This window comes from Bubalus kerabau, chromosome 19, assembly GCF_029407905.1.
Source record: "Bubalus kerabau isolate K-KA32 ecotype Philippines breed swamp buffalo chromosome 19, PCC_UOA_SB_1v2, whole genome shotgun sequence".
NCBI lineage: Eukaryota > Metazoa > Chordata > Mammalia > Artiodactyla > Bovidae > Bubalus > Bubalus kerabau.
Window position 1 is genome coordinate 29,649,072 of NC_073642.1, and position 27,170 is coordinate 29,676,241.

Here is a 27,170-nt window from a genome sequence, read left to right on the forward strand (position 1 = left end):
TGTCCCCTCTGCACACATGTCTGTGTGTCTGTTTACCTTCAGGTCGGTGTGTGTGGTGTGTGTGTGTGTGTGATGGTTGTGTGTAGGGACCCTCTGCCTGTTACTCCTCCAGTGGTGCAGAGAAAAGAACCTGGCACGTGGTAACTTTTGAGAACTGCCTTCGAGATTCTAAGGCACTTGGGTGCCTCGGTTACGTCAGTCGTCTCATGTTGGTTGGGTAGATGGTTATGCACCCTTAACAATGTCAGTTTTATCTTCTTAAAACATTTATTAAAGTAAAGTTGATTTGTAATGAATTAATTTTTGCTGTCTGGCAAAGTGACTCAGCTATATATGTGTAAAACATCTTTTCTGTTACGGTTTATCACAGGATATTCAATATAGTTCCCTGTGCTGTGCAGTAGGACCTTGTTATTTATCTACCCTATATATACTAGTTTGCAAAGACGACAGTTTTGAAGTCAACAATCAGGAGAGCTTTTACAACATGTCTTAAAGGAAGATAGGAGATTATACAGATACTATATAAAGCAAAAACATACGTATTAAAAATATAAGATGAAGGGAATTATGAGGCATAGCTAACACATGGATGAACCGTGAAAATAGTACCTGGGTCACAAAACAACACACACTGATTGTTACTGAAATCACAAGTCTGTGTGCCCAACACACAGTGAGGCCCATCATATACTAAACATTAGACTTTGGCACAGAGAAAAGTTTATTATAGGTTCATACAAGCAGATGGGTGGCTCATGCCCTAAGAACCCCAAAGTTACTGAAAGCTTTCAGCGAGGCCCTTTAAAAGCAAAAGGTGAGGGAGGGCCGAGGTTGGTTGTTGCAGACTTCTCTGTGTCAGATCCTTTGTTCCTGAGGTCAGGTGGTTAGGTAATGGTGTTCCTGTAAATCTCTACCAGATGAATGTTATTCTCTGTCCTGACAAGAAAGCAAGGTCCCAAGGCACAGCTTTTACCCTTCAAGGTCCCAGTCCTGGTTCAGAGGAGACAGGTCTCAGTTGGCAACTCCCTCACGACCATGAGGGAGCCAGGCATCCATCTCACTGACCCTCAGGCTGCTCATGCCGCCCAAACGGGGAGACCAGGTCCCACAGACTGTGACCCAAACAGATGGGCACTGCTAGTTAGGTCGCAGAGACAGGGATGGGGGAGAGGTTCACAGCTGCTTCAAGGCCTGGGGTAAAGTTAGTGGGTGGCCTTGGCAAGGGCTCTGAGGGCCATAGTCTCCAGTCTGCTTCCTAGGCCCCCAGCTCCCTGAAGGCTGGGTAAGCTGCAGGGCCTCCAGGAGAAGGCCTGAATCTGCCTCTTACCTCACTCTCCACCTGATGACCACCACGCCACTGACCCTTGACTCAGTCACTGCCACAGTGGTTCCTCGGTGTCAGGTGCTAGTGGTCAGGGTCCACTGTAGCACTGACCAATAGCTGAGCAGCACAAATAATGGTCACTCATTGACAGTCGGCTGCTTGTGGGGCCGGGCCCATTGAGGCACCAGAGTAGTGGCTGAGGAGCCCTGTTGCCTAGTAACAGGGAGCAGAGTAATGGCTGCCTGCTAATCCCACTCTGTTACATGATCTCATGTAGGTGAGGTCCCTGGAGTAGTTGCATTCATAGAGATGGAAAGCAGATGGTGGCTGCCAGGGGCTTGGGAGGGAGGATCAGGAGTCAGTGTTTAAGAGGTGCAGAGTTTTGCAAGATGAATCCTGTGGATGGATGGTGCTGGCAGCCACACAACTTGTGGATATACTTAGCACCATTGAGCTGTAAAAATGGTTAGGGTGGTACATTTTATGTGTATTCACCACATAATTATATATATGTATAATTGTTGTTGCAGTAAGAGAGTGCCCAGATTGTTTCTGTTTCCAGTCGAGGCGTAAAACCAGTTATAAACAGAGTTGTGATACGCTGGGCCACTTCTCTTTGGTCACCAAGGTTTCATTTTTTAGGATTCCTACGCGAGCTATGACGTCAATGGCAACGATTACGATCCGTCTCCGCGGTACGATGCCAGCAACGAGAATAAGTACGTCCTGGGTCACCTGCCTGACCCCTACCTGCTTCCTTCTCTGTTGCTGTCCCCGCAGATGGTGGAGCCAGCCCACATGGGGACCCTAGGCTGGAGACGGGCCGGGGGCAGCTCTCTGCCTCCTGGTGGGGTCTGGGGCTGACCACCAGGAGCCAACCCCACACCGCCTTCTAGGCTCGCAGGCTCAGTGGGTTTGGCCCTTTCCTGTGGGCTGTCACTCTGCTGGTCAGCTGCAGTGGATGTTGGGCCAGCATTATTCCTGTTTGCAACATTGTCAGAATATCTCGTGGTCTGCACAGCCAGCTTTGTCCAGATCACAATGTGTTCTCTCGGACCACTCGGTCAGCACCCAAGCCTTCTTGACCCTGTCTTTGACCTCATAAGGGCAGTGGCAGAGGCCCAAGTGATGCTGGGGCTGGCTGTGTGGCTCTGTGCAAGTGGGGTGACCTTGCTGAGTCTCGGTGTCTTAGAGATGCCTTGTGTTCTGATGCCTCCTCCTCCGAGGGCTGGGCGCGGGGGTGAGATGATGGGTGAGGGACACACCCTTACTGTTCGGTCATTGAGACTTGTGATAGAGGGAGTGGGGGTGGTCTGGAGAGACTGGGGGACTTGGCACCATTGGTAGCAGCCCTGGGGGTGATGCCTAGTTTCCCAAACCTGCCTGGGCGCTCCTGTCCAGTGTCCGGCCAGACCTTCCTCCATCAGATGGCCCTGTGCATTGGCTCTTCCCCTTCTTCCAAAAGTGTTTAGAGGACGGTGGAAGCCCTTTCTTTCTTTCCCCTGCTGACACGAGGCCTGCAAGGTGTGTCCTCCTCAGCATTCCCTGTTTCAGTCTATTTGATGCTGAGGTTGGAGTCCCGGTGCCCCAAGGGAGCCCCGCAGGAAGGCTCAGCCAGTGGAGGCAGTTAGCGGGCTGGCCGCAGTGCTCCCAGCACCTGTGAAGGCCTGGCCTCACCTCCCAGGTGCCTTGCCCACTCCATGGCCACCACGCTGGGGCTGCAGGGGTGCAGCGGGCAGGGAGGGACCACCCAGATGCGGCGTGGTGAGTCCCGAGTGGGACCCTGGGCCCATGACTCAGGGACAGCCCCAGCTGCAGGCACACATGGTCCAGAGTGTGGACAGAGGGAGGGCTGCCCCGGGGGCTGACCCTTGGGCTCAGGACTGGCTTTAAAGGTGGTTTTGATCCCAAATCAGTGATTCTCACCTCTGAAGGACCTTCTCAGAGATGTGCCTGCTGTAGGTGGCAGAATGGGGTCATTACTGAGGAGAGTGCTGACCTCAGGTCACCTCTTCCTATTCCACCTACTGCTGTTGAGTGTTCCATGTCCAGCCCTCCTCCTTGCCCTCTGCTGGAATGGCTGTGGAAAGGTGTGTGGGGGGAGGGGTCTGCCTAGGGTGAGCATGGGGCAGGAAGAGGGCTCAGGGGACAGAACCTAAGCCTTTGTTTGTTCTTATTTCATCTCTGCAGCCAGGCCAGCATCTGCACTGTGCTGTTAGTCAGGGGGACGCAGAGCCTGGCGGGTGGGATGCGGAGGCCATGGGTGCCCAGCAGAGCCCAAGTCTGATACAGGTGCATCACATCTGCAGGGCAGCCAGTGGGGCACGTGGATGGCCCAGCAGTGATGGGGAGAAATGGGGGACGGCCTCAGTGTCCCCCGGCTTAGGGACAATGGCTCTTCTCGCAGGAGGGTCCTGCCACGGGGGCGCACAGATGGCCCAGCGTTATGGGGAGGATTGAGGGAGGACCTCAGCGTCCCCAGCTTAGGGTCCTGATTGCCTTCTCTCCTTCCCGCAGACACGGCACTCGCTGTGCAGGAGAAGTCGCCGCCTCCGCCAACAACTCCTACTGCATTGTAGGGGTTGCATACAATGCCAAGATTGGAGGTGAGGCCCAAGTGCGCTGCCGAGGGGCTCAGGCTGGCCTGGGTGCAGGGTGCAGTCCCCTGCAGGTCTGGGCAGCTGCACTCCCCATGGCATTAGACCCAGTCGGATCCTGGGCCTCACCTCACACTGCCTGGGGCCTGTAAAGCCTCCGTGGGTGCTGGTGTCTGGCCCCTGAGTCACCGCTGTCAAGCTGACTGCTCCGTGAAGGCGCTGGGTCCTGCTGCTGGCCTTCCCAGGCTTGCCAATCACTCTCCCAGCAGAATTTACGGTTTTCACCCGAGAGGAAGCCTAACTTGGCCCCAACTCTTGCTGTAGCCTCCTGGCCCACTGTACCTGCCCCTCAGCTTTAGCCAGAGAACATTTGTCACAGTGACCCACAGACTTGCCTGGTCTCCCCTGTTTGTCGTGGACTTGTAGCATTCACATCACCCCAAAAGCCTCTCTGCCTCCCTTTTGGGTCAGTCCACCCGTGACTTACAGTTGCCCACGCCCAACTGTGCTTCCGTGGAGGCTCTCGAAGCTGGATGCTCCCGCCTTGTTCTCCAGGGGGTCAGCCTTCCAGGGCCCTGTAGAGAACACTACTTGACCCGCGATATCTCTGGCTCTGTTGTTTATTTTCTCCATTGGAGAGTCAGGCTTCTCTTGTCAGCATGGGGCTTTAAGAACAGAGAGTCACGCAGCTTCCTCTCACCTCCCCCACCCAAGCCTGGCAGTTGGTCATTTCAGAATGGCAGAGGGTCATTCAGCATGTCCTCTGCAGTGTCTTGTAGGTGCATGCGGCTGAACTGGCACTGAGCAGGTGTGTGCCAGGCCTGAACGATCCCCAACCATCCACTTGGCCTCGGGGCACTGCGTGCTCACCTGTGGCTCTGGCCCTCAGTTTGAAAGTGCTCATGTGCATGCCAGTGGCTGTGCTGGGTGCCTCCTTCCCATGGCATGGCCTTCTCGGCTGCTTTTCCTTTATGAAGGGGCCATAGCTCCTTCAGCTCTGTGATGAGCAGTGAAGGGTGGGGAGGTTGGGCCAGGGGTTCTGTGGGTCACTCAGTCCTTGGGGAGTTTCTTGAGTTTTGAGAAGAAGCTCCCCAGTTTTCAGTTACTGAGGACTCTCCACCTGCCCTGTCCCTGGAAACCTTTGAAGTGGCTGGGACTTGTCAGTCTGTGACATCATTAACCACCAAGAGCATGTCCTGCAGAGAACAGATCAGAGGACTGTCACCTGACCTCACTCCATCATGGACAGTTCTTTTATGTTGAGATGTGTAAGGTCTCCCTGGAGCCTTTAATGAGTGAAGACCCATGAAAATTCTCCCTGACTGATCTGGGTACCAGTTGAAGTCCCACAACCCACTGCCTCTGTGTCCTGGGACAATGGGTGTAAACTCTCTGTGAACATGGGTGGGGTTGCCATGGAGAAGGGGTGGGGGTATTGGCATTGACCCAGGGAACCTATGACAGCCACGTCTCCAGAGCTGCTGCACACAGCATCAGCCTCTCCACCCTCTTCCTGACCCTCCCTCCAAGCCCACCTGGACAGGCAGCCTTCAGGCACCCTAACACAACCTCCCTCTCCACGTGCTGGCACAAAGCAGGGAACAATGTTCTCTGAGACATTCTGATGTGTCCATGAGCTCTACCTTTTTATATCTTTTCTATTTCTAAAGTTGTTCAAGTGTATATACTAACTTAATTCCAATCTACGTGGAGTTAATATTATACAACTTCATGTATAATATATGGACCTAAAACATTACTTGAGTTCACACTTAGTTTCATCTTTTATGCTGTTGTTTTTATGTTTTCATATTTTATAAACCCACTGTTTATTCTTGCTGTAAACAGTTGGCTTGTGAAAAGAAATATACTTACCTACATGTTTACCCTTCCATATTTTCTAGCTTCAGATTCCTTCTGTCTGGTTTCAATTTTTCTCCAGCCTGAGAATTTCTTTTACTGCTTCAGTATTTCTTGAAGTGTAGGTATGCTGGTGAGAAATCATCTCAGTTTTATCTGAATTTCATCTTCTTTGAAAGAAGTTTTGGTGAATCCTGGGGTGACATGGTTCTCTTCAGCCCTTTAAAGATGCTCTTCCATTGTCACTGGTATTCATTGTTTCTAATGATAAGTTGGTTGTCATCCTTATTGTTGTTCCTCTGTATGTAATGTGAGTTGTTTCTTTGGCTACTTTTATTTAGCCAGAGTAAATATTTAGTACTTTGGCCACCTCATGCGAAGAGTTGACTCATTGGAAAAGACTCTGATGCTGGGAGGGATTGGGGGCAGGGGGAGAAGGGGACGACAGAGGATGAGATGGCTGGATGGCATCACTGACTCGATGGACGTGAGTCTGAGTGAACTCCGGGAGTTGGTGATGGACAGGGAGATCTGGCGTGCTGCGATTCATGGGGTCGCAAAGAGTCGGACATGACTGAGTGACTGAACTGAACTGAAATATTTAGTAAATATTTCATTATTTACTTTTATTTATTTAGTATTTTTTCCTCTCTATGCTTTGTCTATGATGACTCTGATGGCCCTTGGTGTAATTTCTTTCATAGTTATCCACCTTGGGGTTTGCTATGCTTCTTAGTGGGTTGTTTGTTTACATTCTTTCTTTTTCTAAATGAAGTTTGGAAAAATTTCTGTCAATGTTTCTTTAAATATTTTTTGCAGTCCTGTTTTCTCTCTCTTCTCTTTGGGCACCAGTTATAGCTGTTATATTGCTTGATATATCTCACAGGTTAAAGCTGTATTCATTTTTTAAATATTTTTTGTGTGTGTGTGCTTCAGATTTGATAATTTCTTTTGCACTATTTTCTTCAAGTTCACCAATCCTCCCTTTTGTTGTGTCCAATCCATTGTTATTTCCACCCAATGATTTTTTTCCTTTTTCTTTCCTACTCAAATATTGTGCTTTTCTGTTCTTTGATGTCCATGTGGCTATTTTTTCACTATTTCCAAATCTTTTCTGACATTCTCTTTCTCATCATCCATTATACTTATATTTTATTTTGGATTCTTTAACATATTTATGAGTTTTTTTTACAGTCTTTTGTACTGATTCTAATAGCTTGGTCATATATGGTATGTTTCTATTTTTTAAATTGAAGTGTAGTTGATTTACAGTGTTTCAGGTGGACATCAAAGTGGTTCATATATATAATATATATACATATATCTTCAGATTTTTTCCATTATAGATTATTACAAAATATTGAAGATAGTGTTGTATAGTATGTCCTTGTTATTTATCTGTTTCATATATAATATGTACCTGTTATTCCCAAATTTAGGTCAGACAAAAACAAGTATATGATATCACTTTATGTGGAGTTTATAAAACAGTGATACACTTGAACTTACTTGCAAAACAGAAACAGACTCACAGACAGCCACAGAAAAGCTTCTGGTTACCAAAGGGAAGTGAGGGATAAACTGGGAATGTGGGTATGTTTCTAATCATTGATTTTTCTTTTTACAGTGTGCAACGTACTCCTGTTTCTTTGCACATGTCTAGTAATTTTTTATTGTACACTGGACATTGTTCCATTATATTGTAGGGACTCTTGATTCTGTTATCCCTGAATACAATTGAGTGTTGTTCTTGCTGTCAGTTCAACTTTTCATTTTGTAATGACTCATCTGTTCTGTTTTGCCCTTTGCCTTAGAGGAAATCCTTTAGCTCAAGAACAGTCTTTACTCTTAGATGTTATTGTTGTTCAGTCGCTAAGGATAGTGTGACTCTTTTAGTATTTCAGTGGAAACACTGAAGCGTTTAACCAGCATGTCTAAGTTGGCAAGGTTCAAGCTTTAAGTTGACTGCAGTGCCCCTGCGGTGGCAGCAGCTGGAGTATCTGCTCACTCACTCAGCCTCCCCCTTTTCCTCTCTACCTGGGCTTCTTAGGGACTTGCCCAGATGTGCTTCATGCAGGGCTTAGCTGAATATCTGAGGGAAGTTTATGTATATCTTCTTCTCTAGCTCTCTGCTTTCTAGGATTTCTCTCAATTTCCAGCTTCTCTAACAGTTCCAGACTAAATCCCACAGTGCCCCAGCAGAATAAGATTGCATTTTCCTGACTGAGTTCTAGCTTCTCTGTATTAAAAGACATGAGGAATGCCCTCAGAGGAAAAGTGTTATGAACCTGCCTCATACCTGGTATGGTTGCTCTTTTAAGAACTGAATCACCTGCTTCTGCCTTCTTCTGGTTGCTTTCCAATGCCCTTAAAAAGTTCTTGTTTTCTTAAGTCTTTAGTCCAGAGTTTATAATTATTATTTTTAAAAGAGTTAGTGTGATAGAAGCTACTCTGCCTTTATTAGAACTAACACTTGTGGTTTCTATTTCTTTACCAAATAGATGGTGTATGTCCTGGTGGCTCATATGCAATGCAGGAGACCTGGGTTCAATCCCTGGGTTGGGAAGATTCCTGGAGGAGGGCATGGCAACCCATTCCAGTATTATTGCCTGGAGAATCCCCATGAACAGAGGAGCTTGGCAGGCTCCATGGGGTCACAAAGAGTCAGACACGACTGAGTGACTAAGCACAACACAGCACATTGCTGCATGGTAGTTACTCCAGCAAACATTTGTGATCTAGCACAGACAGTGGATTAACTAAGTGATTCCAGCTGAGGGTCATTCATGAGGTTGGCTGTGATTGTCATCTGAGGGCTTGCTGGTGGCTGGAGTATCCACTTTCAGGACAAGTCACTTATTTGGTTGTTGGCTAGAGTCCTCCATTCCCTCCTGACCGTTGGCAGGAGGCCTAGCTTCCTCTTCATGTGTACTCTCTGTGGGGTTACCAGAGTGCCTGTGGCATGGTACCTAGCTTCTCTCACTGCAGGTGATTCAGAGAACCAGCAGGAAGCAGCAGTGCTTTTTATGATATGGTCTTAGAAGTCACACACAGTCAGTTCAGTCACACTCTGTTCTTTAGAAATGATCCCAACATATACTCACGAGGAGAGACATTAGGCTGCATCTGTTGAATGAAAAAGTGTCAAAGAATTGTGGATATGGTTTAAAATCACTGCAGATGGGCTCCTAAAAGTTTACTATATATTTATACAAATGGAGTAATTTTTTTCTACCAACTTTCTTTGTAGAATTGCATGTTTCTTACATGTTTTATCACAGGAAAATAAATGGAATAAAAAGTGGCACTGTCCAAATTATGTCTTTAAAATAATATGCTTGCTTGCTAACAAGTCGAAATAACTCCACAATGTATGTAGTGCTTTATCAAAGTGCAGAGGAGGACAAGGAAGGTAAAATATCATCTGGAACCTGGTGAAAACAGAAATAACCAGTACTTACAGAGTTCTGTCTACATCGTAGGCATTGATGAGGTGTCTGTCTGTGTGATGAAGTGTCTGAGGTGTCTTATGTGTCTTACATAATCTCTGCAGAGCACTCTGTCATTGATGCTGCTTTTGTCCTCATTTCACAGATGAGGGCCAGCCAGCTCTTAGCCTCTACTCTTTTACAAAATGCAATGCAGGAGACCTGGGTTTGATCCCTGGGTCAGGAAGATCCCCTGAGAAGGAAATGACAATCCACTCCAGTATTCTTGCCTGGAGAATCCCATGAGCAGAGAAGCATGGCGGGTTAGAGTGCATGGCATCACAAAGAGTCAGACACAACTTAGCGGCTGACACTAACCCTTTAAACCATATTTACTAAGTGTGGATAGATGGATGAATGGATGGATGGATGGACAATATTGTTTTGTTTTGTTTTGTTTTTTAACTTTTGATTGTACCATGCAGATGGTTCCTTAAACATGATGGTTTGACTTAAGATTTTTCAACTTAACCATGATGTGAAAGTGATACATCAAAGTAGAAACCCTAGTTTGAGTTTTGAATTTTGCTCTTTTTTGGAGCTAGCAGTATTCCATGTGAAATTCTCTCACAGTGCTGGGCAGTGGGAGCCTCAGCTTCTAGTCAGTCACAGAGCTGCAAGGGTAAACAGCTGACGCATGTACAACCGTTGTGTCTTCACTTTCGGTACAGTATTCAGTAAATTACAGGAGATATTTGATGCTTTATTATAAAATAAGCTTTGCCGTAGGTGATTTGCCCGTAGGTGATTTGTAGGCTAATGTGAGTGTTCTGAAAATGTTCAAGGGAGGCTGGGTAAGCTATGATGTTTGTTGGGTAGGTATATTAAATGCATTTTTTACTTAAACCTGTTCTAAGTTGAGAATATTTTACGAGAATGTAACCCTATCATAAGTCAAGGAAGATCTGTACTTGTATTTAGTAAAATACACTGTTTAATTTTATGCAAACTTAACACAAGAGAAACCAAGTGAAACTTAATATTCCTGAACTTTAGATTTAATTTTGTTTAATTGTGTTTGTTTAATGTTTAACTTTATGGTTGCTTTATTTGATTTATGTGCATTGAATAGAAGAAAAAGAAATTAGCTTAAGGGAGAGAAATTGCTGAACTTCACATAAATATTTCCTTATGTGAAAAAATGACATGTTTTCTCAAATATCTCTCTTTTATTAAAAAAAAAAAAGTCCCAAGATTGTGACAGCCTTTAAAGATGCCAGGGTTAATTTTTTGTTTTTACATATATTTCCCATACTGAGTAATTAGCATTCATTTCAGCTTGTTCTCACTTCACCCCACACTTCAATTTTAGTTCTTTTTTTAAATATTGTTTTTACATTGTCAAGGTTCAGTATTAGTCACCTGTCATTATGATTCTCATAGTTTTTTAGTCTTGGGACCCCACCATCATTTTCAGTACACCTTTTCACTCCTGAGTAATCTAATTTGATTCATCTCTTAATTCACTGGACTTTGCCACCCATTAACTTTTTCAAGCTGGAGGAGGGCATAGCAGCCCCCTCCCGTAGTCTTGCCTGGAGAATCCCATGGACAGAGGAGCCTGGTGGGCTACAGTCCATAGGGTCACAAAGGGTTGGACATGACCGAAACAACTTAGCACACACGCAGCTTTTTCAAGAAAGGCTAACAGGTGCTGTTTTCTTTCATCTTTGGGAAGTTCTGAAGGTGGCTTTTGCACCTGAGTTATACTTTTAATGTATACAGCCTTATGGAACTTGATAAACATCACCTGCTTGTCTTCTGGATCCACTGTTGCTTGGGAAAGTTTGAAGTCAGCCTAAATCCTTCTCCTTGTAGGTGACTTGACTTTGGGGCTTGGATTATTGTTGCTCTTCAGTCGCTAAGTCATGTCGAACTCCTTGTGATCCCATGGACTGCAGCATGCCAGGCTTCTCTGTCCTTCTCCTAGAGTTTGCTCAAACTCATGTCCATTGAGTTGATGATGCCATCCAACCATCTCCTCCTCTGTCGTCCCCTTCTCCTTCTGCCCTCAATCTTTCCAGCATCAGGGTCTTTTCCAGTGAGTCAGCTCTTTGCATGAGGTAGCCAAAGTATTGGAGTCCCAGCCTCAGCACAGTCCCTCCAATGAGTACTCAGGGTGGGTGAGCCTCCTTTACTCTGGAAGTCCAGCCCCTGTGGGGCTACCTCTGGCTGAGGCTTCTGCAGCAGCTGTTCCAGGGATGCAGCATCCTCAAAGAGATCTGAGTGTTTTCAATTTTAGGCAAATTTTCTTCTGTTATGATTTTTGAATATTTTTAGCTATATATGTTCAGTTTTATGCTTCTTGTGAACCACTTACATGTGTATCAGATCTCTATTTCCTAGTTTCTATATCTCTTTCTGTTCATATTTAACTTAATTCTTTTCTGTTTTATTTTCCTCAGTTTTTATCCAGCTCTTCTATGTCTGACTGTTTAACTAGTGCCTTCTTTTTCCCACACGTTTTCTAGTGTGGCTATCATTTCTGAAGGTGTTGAGCTGTCTCCATCTGTGTCTTTCCTCAGGGTAACACACTTTGGTCTTCTTTCTTTTGTCTTGTTTTCTCTTCATTGAATTCTTGTGTCTCTTTGACCCCTTGCTTCATGGAAAAATCATGTTTTCTTTAAATTTTGAATATGATGGAACAATGCTTGCTTATACTTTTCATCATCTTCTTCCCTTGTCATGTCCCCTTTTCCCTTATGTTTTACAGCATTGTTGCAGAGGTGTCAGGCTAGTCACTTTCTGGTTTTAACTAGTGACTGGCTGGAGAAGATCAAGGTCTTTCTTCCTAGGCTGCTAAGATGCTAAAACAGAAAGGAAGAGAAGTGGGGCATTAGTTGGGCTGGAGGCACTGTGGACCTGCCAGTCCAGTGCCTCTAGCGGCCCCTCCGCTCACCAGGGAAGTAACACCCATTCATCACATGCTGACTCAGCAGGAATGCGGCAGTGCAGACGATCACTTTTTCTCCTACAACAAATCAGGCCACAGAAACTGCCTGTTCTTGGAAAGTTGATGTGTCTGTCTGATTCCTCGTCAAACATCACTGTTTTCTGAAATAATGGACATTTAGATGGCTTTTCATCTTGGCTGTAAAAGCAGTGCAGTGGCAAAGAAACAGACTCCCCTAGCCACATGCACCAGTCTTATGGCCCCCAAGTGCATCAGTACTTTGTGAGGAATTACGTACCCTTGGGAATCATGGAGGCAGGTGTCATCTTTTTTGTTTTCAGAGAGGAGAGTGGATCACTTCTGCTTGTTTAACTGAAAGTCCCAAACTTTCATTTTAGACACTTTTTAATTTTTTTTAAGTTGTGGAGCTATATGTTGATGACTTTTACTGTTTTTTGTATGTAATGTTTCAGTTAAAATCTGTTTAAAAATTTTATGATGTTGTATTTGTAATCTTCCCTTTCAACTCCTGGGTTTTGGACTTTGCTTAGAAAACCCAAGATAATAAATTTGTTTTATATTTTGTCTAGAAATTTTGCTTCAGAATAGTTCATCTTGAAACCTTCATGGTTTTGTCTTTTCTGTTAAGCTTTTTAATCCATGTACAGTATATTTTTGTGAATGTTGTGGAAAACTCTGACTTTACTTTTTTCCAGTATTAATGTTTATTGATCTCTGCATGCCACCCTTATCATATACTAAATTCCCTATGTATATTGGATCCTTCATCATGTTTCATTAGTCTATTTGTTTTTAGTCCCTAAATAATATTTCATTTTAAATTATAGTTTGAGAGGATTTTTTTGATAACTGATAGGATATATTTTTTCTTAAAGTTTTTTTTTTAAATTTCTTGGCTATTCTTACACATTTTCTCTTTCAGATGAACTTGAGAATCCACTTATCAAGTGTCATAAAAAATCCTGTTGGGATTTTGATTGGGATTACATGGAAATTATAGATTTATTGGGGGAGAATTGGCATCTTTACAATAATGAGTCTTCCCACCCAGAAACATGGTATGTTTTTATTTATTCAGATCTTCTTTGACATCATTTAAAATAGTTTTATCGTAGCCCTCATTTTGATTTTATGCATTTCTTGTTAGGTTCATATCTAGGTTGATTTTTTTTAATTGCATTGCTAATTGGTTATTATTGAAATAGATATAGAAAAGCTATTGATTTTTGTGTGTCAATTTGTTAAATCTTGCCACCTTAATGAACTATATTAGTGCTATTATTTTTTATTCTCTTGGCTTTTCTAGACAGGTGTAAATAAAAGCTGTCTATAGATGATGGTTTTTCTCTCTGTAATAGTTAACACTTTATCTCCTTAATAACTGTCATTTCTTTCCTATGTCTTATTTCAGTGTATCAGAACTTCCAATGAATAATAATTGTTTATAGGTTTTGTTGTTTGTTTCTGATGCATACAGGAATGTTCCTAGTGTTAACACCATTTGTGGGCGCCTTCTGTAGCTTTCCTCCTGTTAGCTCTTGATTAAATTAAGTAAATTTTCATATTTCTAGACTTCTAAGAGTATTGATCAGGACGGATGTTGAATTTTATTACATGTTTTTTAAGAAAGCATTTAGTAAGGTGATTTTATTGTTTTTCAACTTTACTGTTTAATCTGTTTAATGCAGTAATTGCAGTAATACATTTCTTAACATTGGAAATTTCATCCTTTCATTCTTGTGATGCGTTTTATTTGATTATGACTATTAGTCTTTTGGGCTTCCCTGGTGGCCCAGAGAGTGAATAATCTCGCAGTGTGCGAGACCCAGGTTCTGTGCTGCATTCAATTGTTAATATTTTATGCATGGATTTTGCATCTTTATTTATAAGATAGATTGAGCTGTTTTTTATGATGTCCCTCACCAGTCTGGGTATAAGAGTCATGCTGATTTCATAGAACGAGTTAGGAAGCTTTCTGCCTTTTACTGTACTCTGAAATATTTCATATACTGTGGATATTGCCTGTTCTCTGAAACATTGGTGGACCTTGTTAATCAGTCTGAGCATTTATGGTGACTCTTTAAAGGGCTGGGTCTGTTCAGGCTTTCTGTTTGTCCTTGAGGGAATTTGGTAGTTAAGCTTCCCTAGAAAATTATCAATCTCCAGATTTTCAAATATATGAGATAAATTTTATGTCCTATTTTCATAATTAACAAACATATTCTCCATATTTATAGTTAAAATTGTTCCTAATCTTATATTTGGCATCTTGCCCTTTCCTTTGGTCAGACTGGTAAAAATTTGCTATTTCCTACAGAACAGGTTTTTTAGAGAACTAGATTTTTAAAATTGAAATTCAGCTGACATATAACATTATACTAGTTTCAGATGTACAACTTAATGGTTCGATATTTGTATACAGTGCAAAATGATCATAAGTCTAGTTACCATCTGTCACCCCACATGGTTATGAAATGATTTTTCTTGTCATGAGAACTTTTGAGATTCATTTTTTTTAGCAGTTTCATATTTGCAGTACAGTATTACTGACTGTATTCACCATGCTGTATGTTATATCCCCATAACTTATTTACTTTATACCCAGAAATTTGTACCTCTTAGTCCCCTTCACCCATTTACCCCCCATCAGACACCCTTCCCTCTAGGAACCACCAGTCTCTTTTCCGAGCAGTAGTGGCCCCGTTGTCCATGGTTTCGCTTTCTGTGGTTTCATTTACCCACAGTCAGCTATGGCCTGAAATACTAAGTGGAAGATTCCAGAAATAAACAATTCCTAAGTTTTAAATTACACCCATCTCAGTAGTGTGATGAAATCTTGAGCCAACCTGTTCTGCCTTGCCTGGGACATGAATCATTTCTTTGTGTAGTATGTCCCTGTGTTAGGCACTTAGTGGTCATCTCAGTTATCAAATGGACTGGCGCAGTAACACAGTGCTTGTGTTACTTAATAGTGGCCCAAGCCCGGGAATAGTAATGCTGGCAATTTGGATACGCCAAAGAGAGTCCATAAATTGGTTCCAGTAAGTGAAAAGGTGAAAGTTCTTTGCTTAGTAAGGGAAGAAAAAACCTCGTATGCTGAGGTTATTGAAATCTATGGTAAGAACAAATCTATCCATGAAACTGTCACAAGGGAAAAATTTGTACTTTTGCTGTTGCATCTCATAGTGCAAAGGTTATGACCACAGTGTATGATGAGTGCTTATTTAAGGTGGAAAAGGCATTCAGTTTGTATAATAAGATATTTTGAGAGAGAGAATGAGCAAGAGAGACAGACCACCTTAACAAAAGTCTTATACTGTGCATTGTTATAATTGTTCTCTTTTATTCTTATTGTTGTTAATCTTGTTAAAATTATTAATATTGTCATAGGTAAGAATATGTATATAAAAGAAAAAGTGTAGGATACAGGTTTTATATTATCCATGGTATCAGGTTCACTTCAAGTCTTGAAATGTATTCCCCACAGATCCAGGGAGATTGTAGTATCTGTGAGGTTTTTCTTTTTAGATTCAGCATACAGGGTTTGTCTTTTCTCTACCTGGCTCATTTCACTTAGCACAGTACCTTCAAGGTCCATCCATATTGTTGCAAATGGCAAGATTTCTTTCTTTTTAATGGGTAATCATATGTGTCATATATATATATACCTCACATCTTATTTGTCCATTTATTCATCAGTGGACTCCTAAGTTATTTCCATGTCTTGGTTATTGTAAGTTACACCGCAATGAACATCGTGGTTAATGTATCTTTTTGAATTCGGGTTTTCATTTTTGGATAAGTTATCCAGAAGTGGGATAGCTGGACCATATGGTGTATGTGTGCTAAGTCACTTCAGTTGTATCCGACTCTTTGCGACCTCATGGACTGTAGCCTGCCAGGCTCCTTTGTGGAATTCTCCAGGCAAGAATTCTGGAGTGGGTTGCATGCTCTCCTCAGGGGATCATATGGTAGTTCTTTTTTCAATTGTTTGAGAAACTGCCATGCTGTTTCTCATAGTGACTGCACCAATTTACAGTCCCACAGCAGTGCACGAGGAATCCCTTTGCTCCACATCCTCACTAGCACTTGTCATTTCCTGTCCTTTGCATAGTAGCCATTCTGACAGGTGTGAGGTGGTAGCTCACTGTGACCTCAGTTTGACCTCCCTGCTGTTTCGTGATGTTAGACATCTTTTCATGTGCCGGTTGGCCATCTGTATGTTTTTTTGGAAAAATGTCAGTTTATATCCTCCTCCCATTTTTCAATCAGATAGATGATTTTAAATGTTTTCTCCAATTCAGGAAGTTGCCCTTTTATTTTGTTGATGATTTTATTCACTGCACAGAAGCATTTTAGTTGGATGTGGTTCCATTTGTGTATTTTTACTTTTGTTGCTGTTGCCTTTGGAGTCAGATTCAAAAAAAATACTACCGGGGGTGATGGCAAGGAGCTTGCCAGCTATGTTTGTTCTAGGAGTTTTGTAGCTTTAGGTCTTACATTCATGTTTTTAATCCACTTTGAGTTATTTTTTGTGTATGGTGTGAGATATTTGCCCAGTTTTATTCTTCAGCATGTGGCTGTCCAGTTTTCCCAACACCATTTATTGAAGAGATTGTCCTGTCTCTGTTGTATATTCTTGCCTCCTTTGTTGTGAATTAATTGACCATATATGTTTGCGCTTGCTATTTCTGGGCAAGCTATTTCTGGGTTTGCTGTTCCACTCTGTTGATATATTAATTTTTTTTTTTTTTAGCAATTCCATACTATTTTGATTGCTAGAGTTTTGTAATATAGTTTCAAGTCAGGGCACATGATACCTCCAGCTTTATTCTTCCTTGTCATGATAGCTTTGGCTTTTACAGTTTCATACAAAATTTTAGGATTATTTGTCCTAGTTCTGTGAAAAAAAAATGCCATTGGAATTTTGATAGGGATTGCAATGAAACTGTAGATTGCTATAGATTGCTTTGGGTAGTATGGATATTTTTACAATATTAATTATTCTAGTCCATGAACATGAAATATCTTTCTTTCATCTTCAGTTTCTATCATTATGTCTTATAAGTTTTCAGTGTACAGGTCTTTCACCTCCTTAGTTAAATTTATTCCTAGATATTTTATTCTTTTTGATGCAGTTGTAAGTGGTATTCTTAATTTCTCTTCTGATAGTTGCTTGTTAGTGTATATAATGCAACAGATATTTGTGTATTAATTTTGTGTTCTGAAACTTTACTGAATTTATTAGTTCTACCAGTTTTTTATGAACTCTTTATGGTTTTCTATATATAAAATCACATCGTCCAGAACTAGTGATAGTTTTACTTCTTCCTTTCAAATTTATATGCCTTTTATTTCTATTTCCTGCCCAGCTGCTGTGACTGGGACTTCTAGTACTATGTTGAATAAAAGTTGCAAGAGTGGACATCCTTGTCCTCTTCCTGATCTTAAGCAAAAGCTTTCAGCTTGTCACTGTTGAGTGTGGGTGGCTGTGGGCCTGTCATATGTGGCCTTTTTTATGTTGAGGCATGGACCCTCTGTATCCACTTTGTTGAGAGTTTTTATTGTAAATGAATGTGGAATTTTGTCAAATGCTTTTTCTGATATGTCAAGATCATAATATGATTTTTATCCTTCATGTTTTGTATCATGTTGACTGATTTGCAGATGTTGAGCCATCCTTGTATATCTGGAATAAATCCCATTCAGTCAAGATGCATGATCCTTTTAATGTATTATTGAATTTGGTTTCCTAATATTTTACTGAGGAGTTTTATATCCAGGTTTGTCAGGAATATTGAACAGTATAATTTTCTTTTTTTGATGTCCTCGTCTAGATTTGGTATTAGGGTAGTGCTGGCCTCATAATGTGAGATTAGGAACATTCCTTCCTCTTCTGTTTTTTTGGAAGAGTTTTGAGAAGAGTGGCTATCAAATCTTCAACTGTTTGGTAGAATTAAACAGTGAAGCCATCTGGTCCTGGGCTTTTGTTTCTTGGGAGTTTTTTGATTACAGATTCAATCTTCCTAATAGTGATTGGTCTATTAGGGTTTTCTAGTTCTTCATGATTCAGTCTTAGAAAATTTTATGTTTCTAGAAGTTATCCATTTCCTCTCGATTGGCCAATTTGTTTATGTATAATTATTCATGGTAGTCTCTTATGTTATTTTCTGTTTCTTTGTTTGATATCAGTTGTAATGCCTCCTTTTTCATTTATGATTTCATTTAAGGCTTTTCTTTTTTTTCTTAGTGAGTCCAGGTAAACTTCAATTTTTTTTATGTTTTTAAAGAACCAGTTTTATAGATCTTTTCTGTTATTTTTTTAGTTTCTATTTCATTTATTTCCACTCTGATCTTTGTTATTTCTCCCTTTTTACTAACTTTGGGCTTCATTTCTTGCTTTTTTAGTTTCTTCAAATATAAAGTTAGATTGTTATTTGAATGTTTTCTTGTTTCTTGAGGTAGCCTGTATTGGTATAAGTTTCTCTCTTAGAACTACCTATGCTGCATCCATAGATTTTGTTATGCTGTATTTCCATTTATATTTGTTTCAAGTGATTTAAAAATTTCTTCTTTGATTTCTTCATTGATCCATTGGTTGTTCAGTATCATGTTTAATGTCTACATATTTGTGATTTTTTCAATTTTCTTCTTGTGATTGATTTCTAGTTTCATATCATTACTTGATATGACTTCAGCTTTAACTTTATTTATATTTGTTTTTTGGCCTAACATATATCCTGGAGAATGCTCCAAGTGCACTTGATAAGCATGTAGATTCTGCTGTTTTTAGATGGACTGTCCTATATTTATCTATTAGGTCCTTCATTTAAACATCATTTAAGTCTGATATTACCTTATTAATTTTCTATCTGGATGATTTATCCATTGATGTAAGTGGGGTATTAAAGTCCCCTACTAGAATTGTATTACTGTCAATTTCTCACTTTAGGTCTGTTAACATTTGCTTTATATAAGTAGGTGCTCCTATGTTGGATACATTCATACTTACAAATGTTATATCTTAATGTCAGTTTGCCCCCTTTGTCATTGTTTGATGCTCATCTTTATCTTTTATTAAAGACTTTATTTTAAAGTCTGTTTTCTCTGGTATCAACAGAGCTGCTAAGTCGATTCAGTTGTGTCTGACTCTGTGCGACCCCATAGACGGCAGCCTACCAGGCTCCCCCGTCCCTGGGATTCTCCAGGCAAGAACACTGGAGTGGGGTGCCATTTCCTTCTCCAATGCATTAAAGTGAAATCAATAGAGCTACCCCAGGTTTATTTTAATTTCCCTTTCTATGAAGCACGCTTTTCTGTCTCTTCACTTTCAGTCAGTGTTTGTCCTTAGATCTGAATTGAGTCTCTTACAGGTGGCATATAGTTGATTCTTGGTTGTTGTTGTGTATCCATTCAACTACTATGTCTTTTGATTGCAAAATTTAGTGTATTTAAAGTATTTACTGGTAAGTATGTACTTACTGCCATTTTGTTCATTGTTTCCTGTTTTGGAGTTCTGCTTCTTTCTTGTTATCTTGCTCTATTCCCTGTTTTGATGACTTTCTGTATTGTTATGCTTAGATTACTTTCTCATTATCTTTTGTACATCTACTATAGATTTTTTCTTTGTGATTACTAGGGGACTCATAAAGCCTATCTATATAATAGTCTGTTTTATGTTGATAGCAAGTTAAGTTCGGGTGCATCCTAAAACTATGCATTTTCCCTCCCACTCCCCACACTGCCACAATGTGTGCATTTGCTGTCACTTTTTATGTCTTTTTATTTTGTGTATCCTGTATTATACCTATAGCTATTTTTTACTACTTTTGTATTTTCATCTTTATACTAGCTTTATAAGTGTTTAATCAACTTCCTTTACGTTACCAGTGAAAATTTGACTTTCAGATGTTTTCTTATTACCAAATAGTTCCATTTCTTTTCAGCTTAAAGAAATCCCTTTAACATTTCTTGGCCTTCCCTGGTGGCTCAGATGGTAAAGAAATTGCAATGCAGGAGACCCAGGTTTGATCCCTGGTTCGGGATAATGCCCTGGAGGAGGAAATGGGAACCCACTCCAGTATTCTTGCCTGGAGAAGCCCATGGACAGAAGAGCCTGGCGGGCTACAGTCCATGGGATCAGTTGGACATGACATAACATTTCTTATCAGGCCAATTTAGTGGTGATTAACTCCTTTAGCTTTTGCTTGTCTGGAGAATTCTCTTATCTCTCCTTCACTTTTGAATGATAAACTTACCCAGTAGAGTATTCTTGGTTGAAAACTTTTTTTTCTAGCACTTTAAATATATCATGTCACACCCTTCTGGCCTGCAGAGTTTCTGCTGATAGTCTCATGGGGGTTTCCTTGTATACAACACATTGTTTTTCTCTTGGTGTTTTTAAGATTCCATGTTTAACTTTTGACATTTTAATTATAATGTGTCTTGGGGTGGGTCTCTTTGGGTTCATCTTGTTTAGAGTTCTCTGGGATTCCTGAAGGGATGTCTGCTTCCTCGTCAGGGTAAAGAAGTTTTCAAATATTATTTCTTCAGATAAATTTTCTTCCCCCTTTTTTCTCTTTTCTCCTTCTACGTATCCTTTAATTTGAGTGTTATTCTGCTTGATGTTGCCCCATAGGTCCCTTAAGCTATCTTTCCTTTGTAAAAATATTCTTTTTTCTTTTGTTTCTCTGTTTGGGTTCCACTGCCCTGTCTCCATATTCACAGATCCTTTCTCTGCTTCATCTAGTCTGCTATTGAATCCCTCAAGGGTATTTTTCAGTTAAGTTATTGTGTTCTTTGGCTTTGTGACTTCTGTTTGGTACTTTTTTATATATTCACTGTCTTTGTTGAAAGTCTCACTGTGTTCATCCATTCTTCTCCCAAGTTTGGGGAGTACTTTTATGACCATAATTTTGAACTTTTAATTAGGTAAATTGCTTTGTTTCATTATAGCTTTTTCTGGACTTTTTATGTTGTCCTTTCATTTGGAACTAATTCTTCTGTTTCCTCATTTTTCTTAACTCTCTGTGTTTGTGTCTATGTGTTAGGAGAAACAGCTATGTCTCCCAGTCTTGACAGGGTGGCCCTGTGTAGGTGATGAATTTTATCATTTAAACTTGTCCTCATTCTTAGTTGTCTTTTGAGCTATCTGTTTGATTGTTCTTGATGTGTTAGCCCCAGAAACACAATCCTCTCTGGCCAGCAGAGTCTACTCTCAAGGGCATCCCTTGTTGGGGCTGCATGCGGCCACTGGCTTTGGGGGACTGTGGGGTGAGGGGTGCTTGTCTGCTGCCTCTGGTACAGCCATGGCAGCAGTGCAGGAGGACTGACACTTACCTGCCTTCTCTTTTGGGCCATAGCAGCAGCACGGGGGGGGGGGGCGGGAGGACAGGTGCTAACAGGTTAGAGTCAGAGGGCAGAAATGGCACCTGCCAGCGTCCATCCCTGAGAGACTCCCAACAGGCTTTTGCTCCTTTGGCAGATTGTTTAAGATTTGCAGTTGAATCTTTTCATATATGATCAAGGCTCTTTACATGCATCTGGGTCCTAGGGTGAATGAGTTTGCGTGGGAGCCTTTAAGAGCTGACCCTCCATTCCCTCAGCCCTGGGGGTCTCCTGGGGCATGAACCCCATTGGTTTTCAAAGCCAGACATTTGGGAGGCTTGTCTCTCTAGTGCAGATCCTCGAGGTGGGGCCTGACAAGGGGCAGCAAACCTCTGGTTTCTCAGAGAGAAGTAATGTGTTTGTGAGCTCCCTCCAGACTGTGGGTCTCCGGGCCTGGAGTTGGGATGGGGAGAGGGTGTTGGCGAGATCGTGTCTCCACGTCTCCTACCTGCCTTGAGGTGGCCTTTTTAGCTGTTGTTGAGTAGCTGCAGCTAGCTCTTGGGTCTCTCTCCAGAGGGCAATTTTTCATATTATGTAGTTTAGATTATTAAGTATCTACCAGAGGAGGTGAGCTCAGGGTCTTCCTGTGCCAGTGTCTGGAAGCACTCTGTTCTCTCCTCTTGCCAGGGTCCTTGCCTGAGTCAGCACCCGCTGTCGTCCCTGCATTCCTGATGCCTACCTGGTCCCCATGCCTCGCCCTACCAGTGTCCATGCCTGAGTCAGCACCCCATGTGCCCCCCCTTCCCTGGCTTCCTGGTGTGTAACTGGTCCGTACTTGCTTCTGAACAACTCGGCTCGCTTGCCTTGCCCCTCTGGAGAGCCGGTGGAGGCAGCACAGCACACAACTCCTGGTGATCCAAGGCCGACTGCTGGCCCTCCCGGGATCGGCCGGTTTCAGGTTTCACCCGGGACCTGGATTGAGGCAGCTCCACCTTCCCAAGCTCCTTGATGCGGCCTCATCTCCCTCCCACAGCTGAGACTGATTTTTTTTTATTGAGTTCTTTTATTTTCAACTCATGAATTTCTACTTTTGTTTGTTTATTAATTCCTCCAGCTTTTAAATTTTTATTATTTTTTCCTACCTCCTTGAATAGAATGTTTTGTTCTTTATTTTCAGGCTTTGATGTGCTTTAATAAGTAATAAACATTTTACTTGTTTTCCTCTCATTACCTATCTCTGGCTTAATTACACAGTGCTCTTATTATTCATTTCTGAACAATCTTTAATTTCAGCTTTGATTTTTTTTCCCCTGTAGCTCAAAAAAATTATTTATAAGGGATTTAAATGTTTTTTCCAACTTCATATAGAATTTTTTGGATGCTCCTTTTTTTGCTAATTTTTAACTTTATTGGAATCAGGGACTGTTCTCTGTATAATTTCTGCCTTTCTGAATTTGTAAAGTTCTCTGTGTGGTCTAGGACATACTCAGTTTCTTATGAGCATTCCAGTGGGTATGTGACGAGTACTTGAGGAGTACTTTTCCTCCGGGCTTATGTGAACAAGTCTCTACAAATTAGACCAGAGGTGCACCCGTGCCCCCAGGCTGCCTTGGTTTGCAGATGTGTTTTGTGTGGCCTACACCAGTGTTGGGTTTTTTTTAACTAGAGGCAACATTTATGGATCAAGAGATTTTATGTAGAAAATAGGAATTTGCCGCTTCTTTTGAAAAAAATCAGAAGCTCTGGCTCCTATGGCCCTCGTTCCTTCATGGCAATGCTCAGCTGGGGCTGCACAGTGGCCACCCTGAGAGGGCAATTTCCGCACCCCGCTCAACACCTGGTCTCGTTGGGCTGTCCATGTCAGCCATCTATCCTGCCTGCCTGGTGCCTGGAGAGGCCACATTTGTCACCTGGCTGCATTGAGCTCCTTCAGGTGTGTGGGCATCTTGTATTTTGTCTGCCTAATCTCTTTCTGAGAAGGGATGTTAGTCTCCATATCAGTTGTGGATTTGTCGATTTCTCTCAATTTTGGTGTATACATTTCATAGTTACGTTACAAGATGCATAAAAGTTATCATCTCTTTGTTGTAATGGCTCTTTCTTTAATTAGTATAATACATAGTTACATTACAAGATGCATAAAAATTATCATCTTTTTTGTAATGGCTCTTTTGTTAATCACTATAAAAATCCTCTCTTTGTCTTATTCTCTTTTTGCCTTTAATTGTTCTTTAGGTAATATTAATATTGTCACACCTGGTAAATTATTTTATCATCACTTTCCTCATGTATTTTTCATTTCTTTATTTTTAACCTTTTGTAAGTAGCATGTGGGCTTCCCTGGTGGCTCAGTGATTTAAAAAAAAAAAAAAATCACCTGCTAATGCAGGAGATGCAGGTTCGATCCCTGGGTTGGGAAGATCCCCTAGAGGAGGAAATGTCAACCTGCTTCAATATTCTTGCCTGAGAAATCCCATGGACAGAGGACCCTGGCAGGATACAGTCCACAGGATCTCAGAGTTGGACATGACTGAGCAACTAAACAACAAAGCAGCATGCATCTACTTTTTTTAAAAAATTTTTGATACCGTCTAAGAACCTAGAACCAGACATCCTGTAATGTGAAGTCAAGTGGGCCTTAGGAAGCATCACTACGAACAAAGCTAGTGAAGGTGATGGAATTCCAGTTGAGCTATTTCAAATCCTGAAAGATGATGCTGTGAAAATGCTGCACTCAATATGCCAGCAAATTTGGAAAACTCAGCAGTGGCCACAGGACTGGAAAAGGTCAGTTTTCATTCCAATCCCAAAGAAAGGCAATGCCAAAGAATGCTCAAACTACTGCACAATTGCACTCATCTCACACGCAAATAAAGTAATGCTCAAAATTCTCCAAGCCAGGCTTCAGCAATATGTGAACCATGAACTTCCAGGTGTCCAAGCTGGTTTTAGGAAAGGCAGAGGAACCAGAGATCAAATTGCCAACATCTACTGGATCATGGAAAAAGCAAGAGAGTTCCAGAAAAGCATCTATTTCTGCTTTATTGACTATGCCAAAGCCTTTGACTGTGTGGATCACAATAAACTGTGGAAAATTCTGGAAGAGATGGGAATACCAGACCACCTGACCTGCCTCTTGAGAAACCTATGTGCAGGTCAGGAAGCAACAGTTAGAACTGGACATGGAACAACAGACTGGTCCCAAATAGGAAAAGGAGTTCGTCAAGGCTGTATATTGTCACCCTGTTTATTTAACTTATATGCAGAGTACATCATGAGAAACGCTGGGCTGGAGGAAGCACAAGCTGAAATCAAGATTGCCGGGAGAAATATCAATCACCTCATATATGCAGATGACACCACCCTTATGGCAGAAAGTGAAGAGGAACTCAAAAGCCTCTTGATGAAAGTGAAAGAGGAGAGTGAAAAAGTTGGCTTAAAGCTCAACATTCAGAAAACAAAGGTCATGGCATCTGGTCCCATCACTTCATGGGAAATAGATGGGGAAACAGTGTCAAACTTTATTTTTGGGGGCTCCAAAATCACTGTAGATGGTGATTGCAGCCATGAAGTTATAAGACGCTTACTCCTTGGAAGGAAAGTTATGACCAACCTAGATAGCATATTGAAAAGCAGAGACATTACTTTGCCAACAAAGGTCCATCTAGTCAAGGCTGTGGTTTTTCCAGTAGTCATGTATTGATGTGAGAGTTGGACTGTGAAGAAAGCTGAGCGCCAAAGAATTGATGCTTTTGAACTGTGGTATTGAAGAAAACTCTTGAGAGTCCCTTGGACTGCAAGGAGATCCAACCAGTCCATTCTAAAGGAGATCAGTCCTGGGTGTTCATTGCAAGGACTGATGCTAAAGCTGAAACTCCAGTACTTTGGCCACCTCATGTGAAGAGTTGACTCATTGGAAAAGACCCTGATGCTGGGAGGGATTGGGGCAGGAGGAGAAGGGGCCACAGAGGATGAGATGGCTGGATGACATCACTGACTCAATGGTTTGAGTAAACTCATGAGTTTGAGTCAAACATGAGTTTGAGTAAACTCCGGGAATTGGTGATGGACATGGAGGCCTGGTGTGCTGTGATTCGTGGGGTTGCAAAGAGTTGGACACAACTGAGCGACTGAACTGAACTGAACTGAAGAGTCTCTTTTAAAGGGAATTTGATGTAGTCACCTTCCGATTCCAGATATATTTGTTATTGTATTTTGATTTTTCTTTTATTAATTATTTACTAATGTATTAAATTATTTACTTATATATTTTTTACTGTTTTTCATTGTTTCTTTTACTTACTCCCTTTTGCTAGATTGATGTAGATTATTGCGTCTTCTTTATTTTTTTTTTCATTGTAATGGCTTGAAATTTTTGCATTCCAGTTCTGTTTTTCTAACACCTTGAAACACACCTATCTGAATTTATCTTTCTGCAATGTTGCACTTTGATCTGCACCTGCCCACTTCTCCCGAGCTAAGCAAGAACCCTACTGTAGTCCCGCTCTCCTCTGCCTTCTTCCTCTCTCCTGCATTGCCCCCCACATTGGCATTGCTTCCCACATTGGCATCATCCAGGATTTTCAGTCCGTGTTGTTACTACATTTCTACATTACGTGGCAACAGTTATGATGGCTTCACTGCAAAGATGGGCCAGTTTCTTTGGTTACCTTTTTTTCTTTGATCCTATGTCTTTCTTTTATGGTTATTGTTTTATTTTACAAGACTTTCTTCTCTACTAAGGTCATTCATTCTTTCAAAAGATATTTTTGAGTGCTTTGTTGTATATATGGGTAGCTATCTAGGTAGTAAACTTTCTGAGTTTTTGAAGTCTCTATTTCTTCCAGCAGATTTGGCTGAGTTTAGATTTTAAGTTCAAAATAATTTTCACTGGGAATTTTAAAACCCATGTCCCCTGGTTTTTTTGATATGAGGGGTCCAATGCCAATGTTAATTTTTGTTCCTTTTCAGATACTTCCTTCTTCTTCCAGAATCTTTCAGAATTGTTTTTTCTTTGCCTCATTTTGGGATTCAACCTGTGTGTCGATATGAGTTTGTTTTCCTTTTCCTGTCTGGCCCTCCTGAGTTATTAATCATCTTACACTCCAGAAATCATGTGAGCTTAACTGCTAAGGGGGAGCCAGTTTCTTTGGTCATCACTGTTTAGATTTGAGATTGAAATTTAAAGACTTCTGTGCTTGGCTTCAGGGGATCCTTCTGTTATTTATTTGACTCTCTTGCTTGACTTTTCCTCATTCCATCCTCCCAGAACTCTTATTAATAAGACAGTGACTAAAACTCGGCCTCTTAACTTTCAAACTTTTAATCCCTTTGACCTTTTGTCTTGGGTCTTGGTAGAATCCCTAAGCTCAGTTGTTTAATTCTCTGATACTCTATCTTTGCAGTTTTGACATTTTGAAAATAATTTACCTTCTGGGATGTTTTTAATCAAGTGTCCAAATGAAATAATTATAGATTCACATGCAGTTGTAAGAAACAGTACATAAAGATCCAGTGTATCCTTTACCCAGTTCTCCATCATGGTGATCTTTGTGTAACTACAGCAACAGCATCACCATCAGGATACCAGCACTGGTACAGTCAAGACAGAGAACAGGGCCACAGAGAGATCCTTCATGTAGCCCCTTTATTGACAC

The 27,170-nt window shown here is 41.5% G+C and overlaps 1 protein-coding gene across 2 annotated transcripts in view; it reads left to right on the plus strand.

The window, feature by feature from the left end:
* Window positions 1–27,170, plus strand: part of PCSK6 (proprotein convertase subtilisin/kexin type 6) — a 170,217-nt gene that overhangs the window by 66,389 nt on the left and 76,658 nt on the right. For both annotated transcript variants that reach the window (XM_055555513.1, XM_055555514.1), the window contains exons 5-6: window positions 1,970–2,046; window positions 3,845–3,933. In XM_055555513.1, coding sequence (XP_055411488.1) covers window positions 1,970–2,046; window positions 3,845–3,933 — 166 coding nt within the window. The remainder of the gene's footprint in view (window positions 1–1,969; window positions 2,047–3,844; window positions 3,934–27,170) is intronic.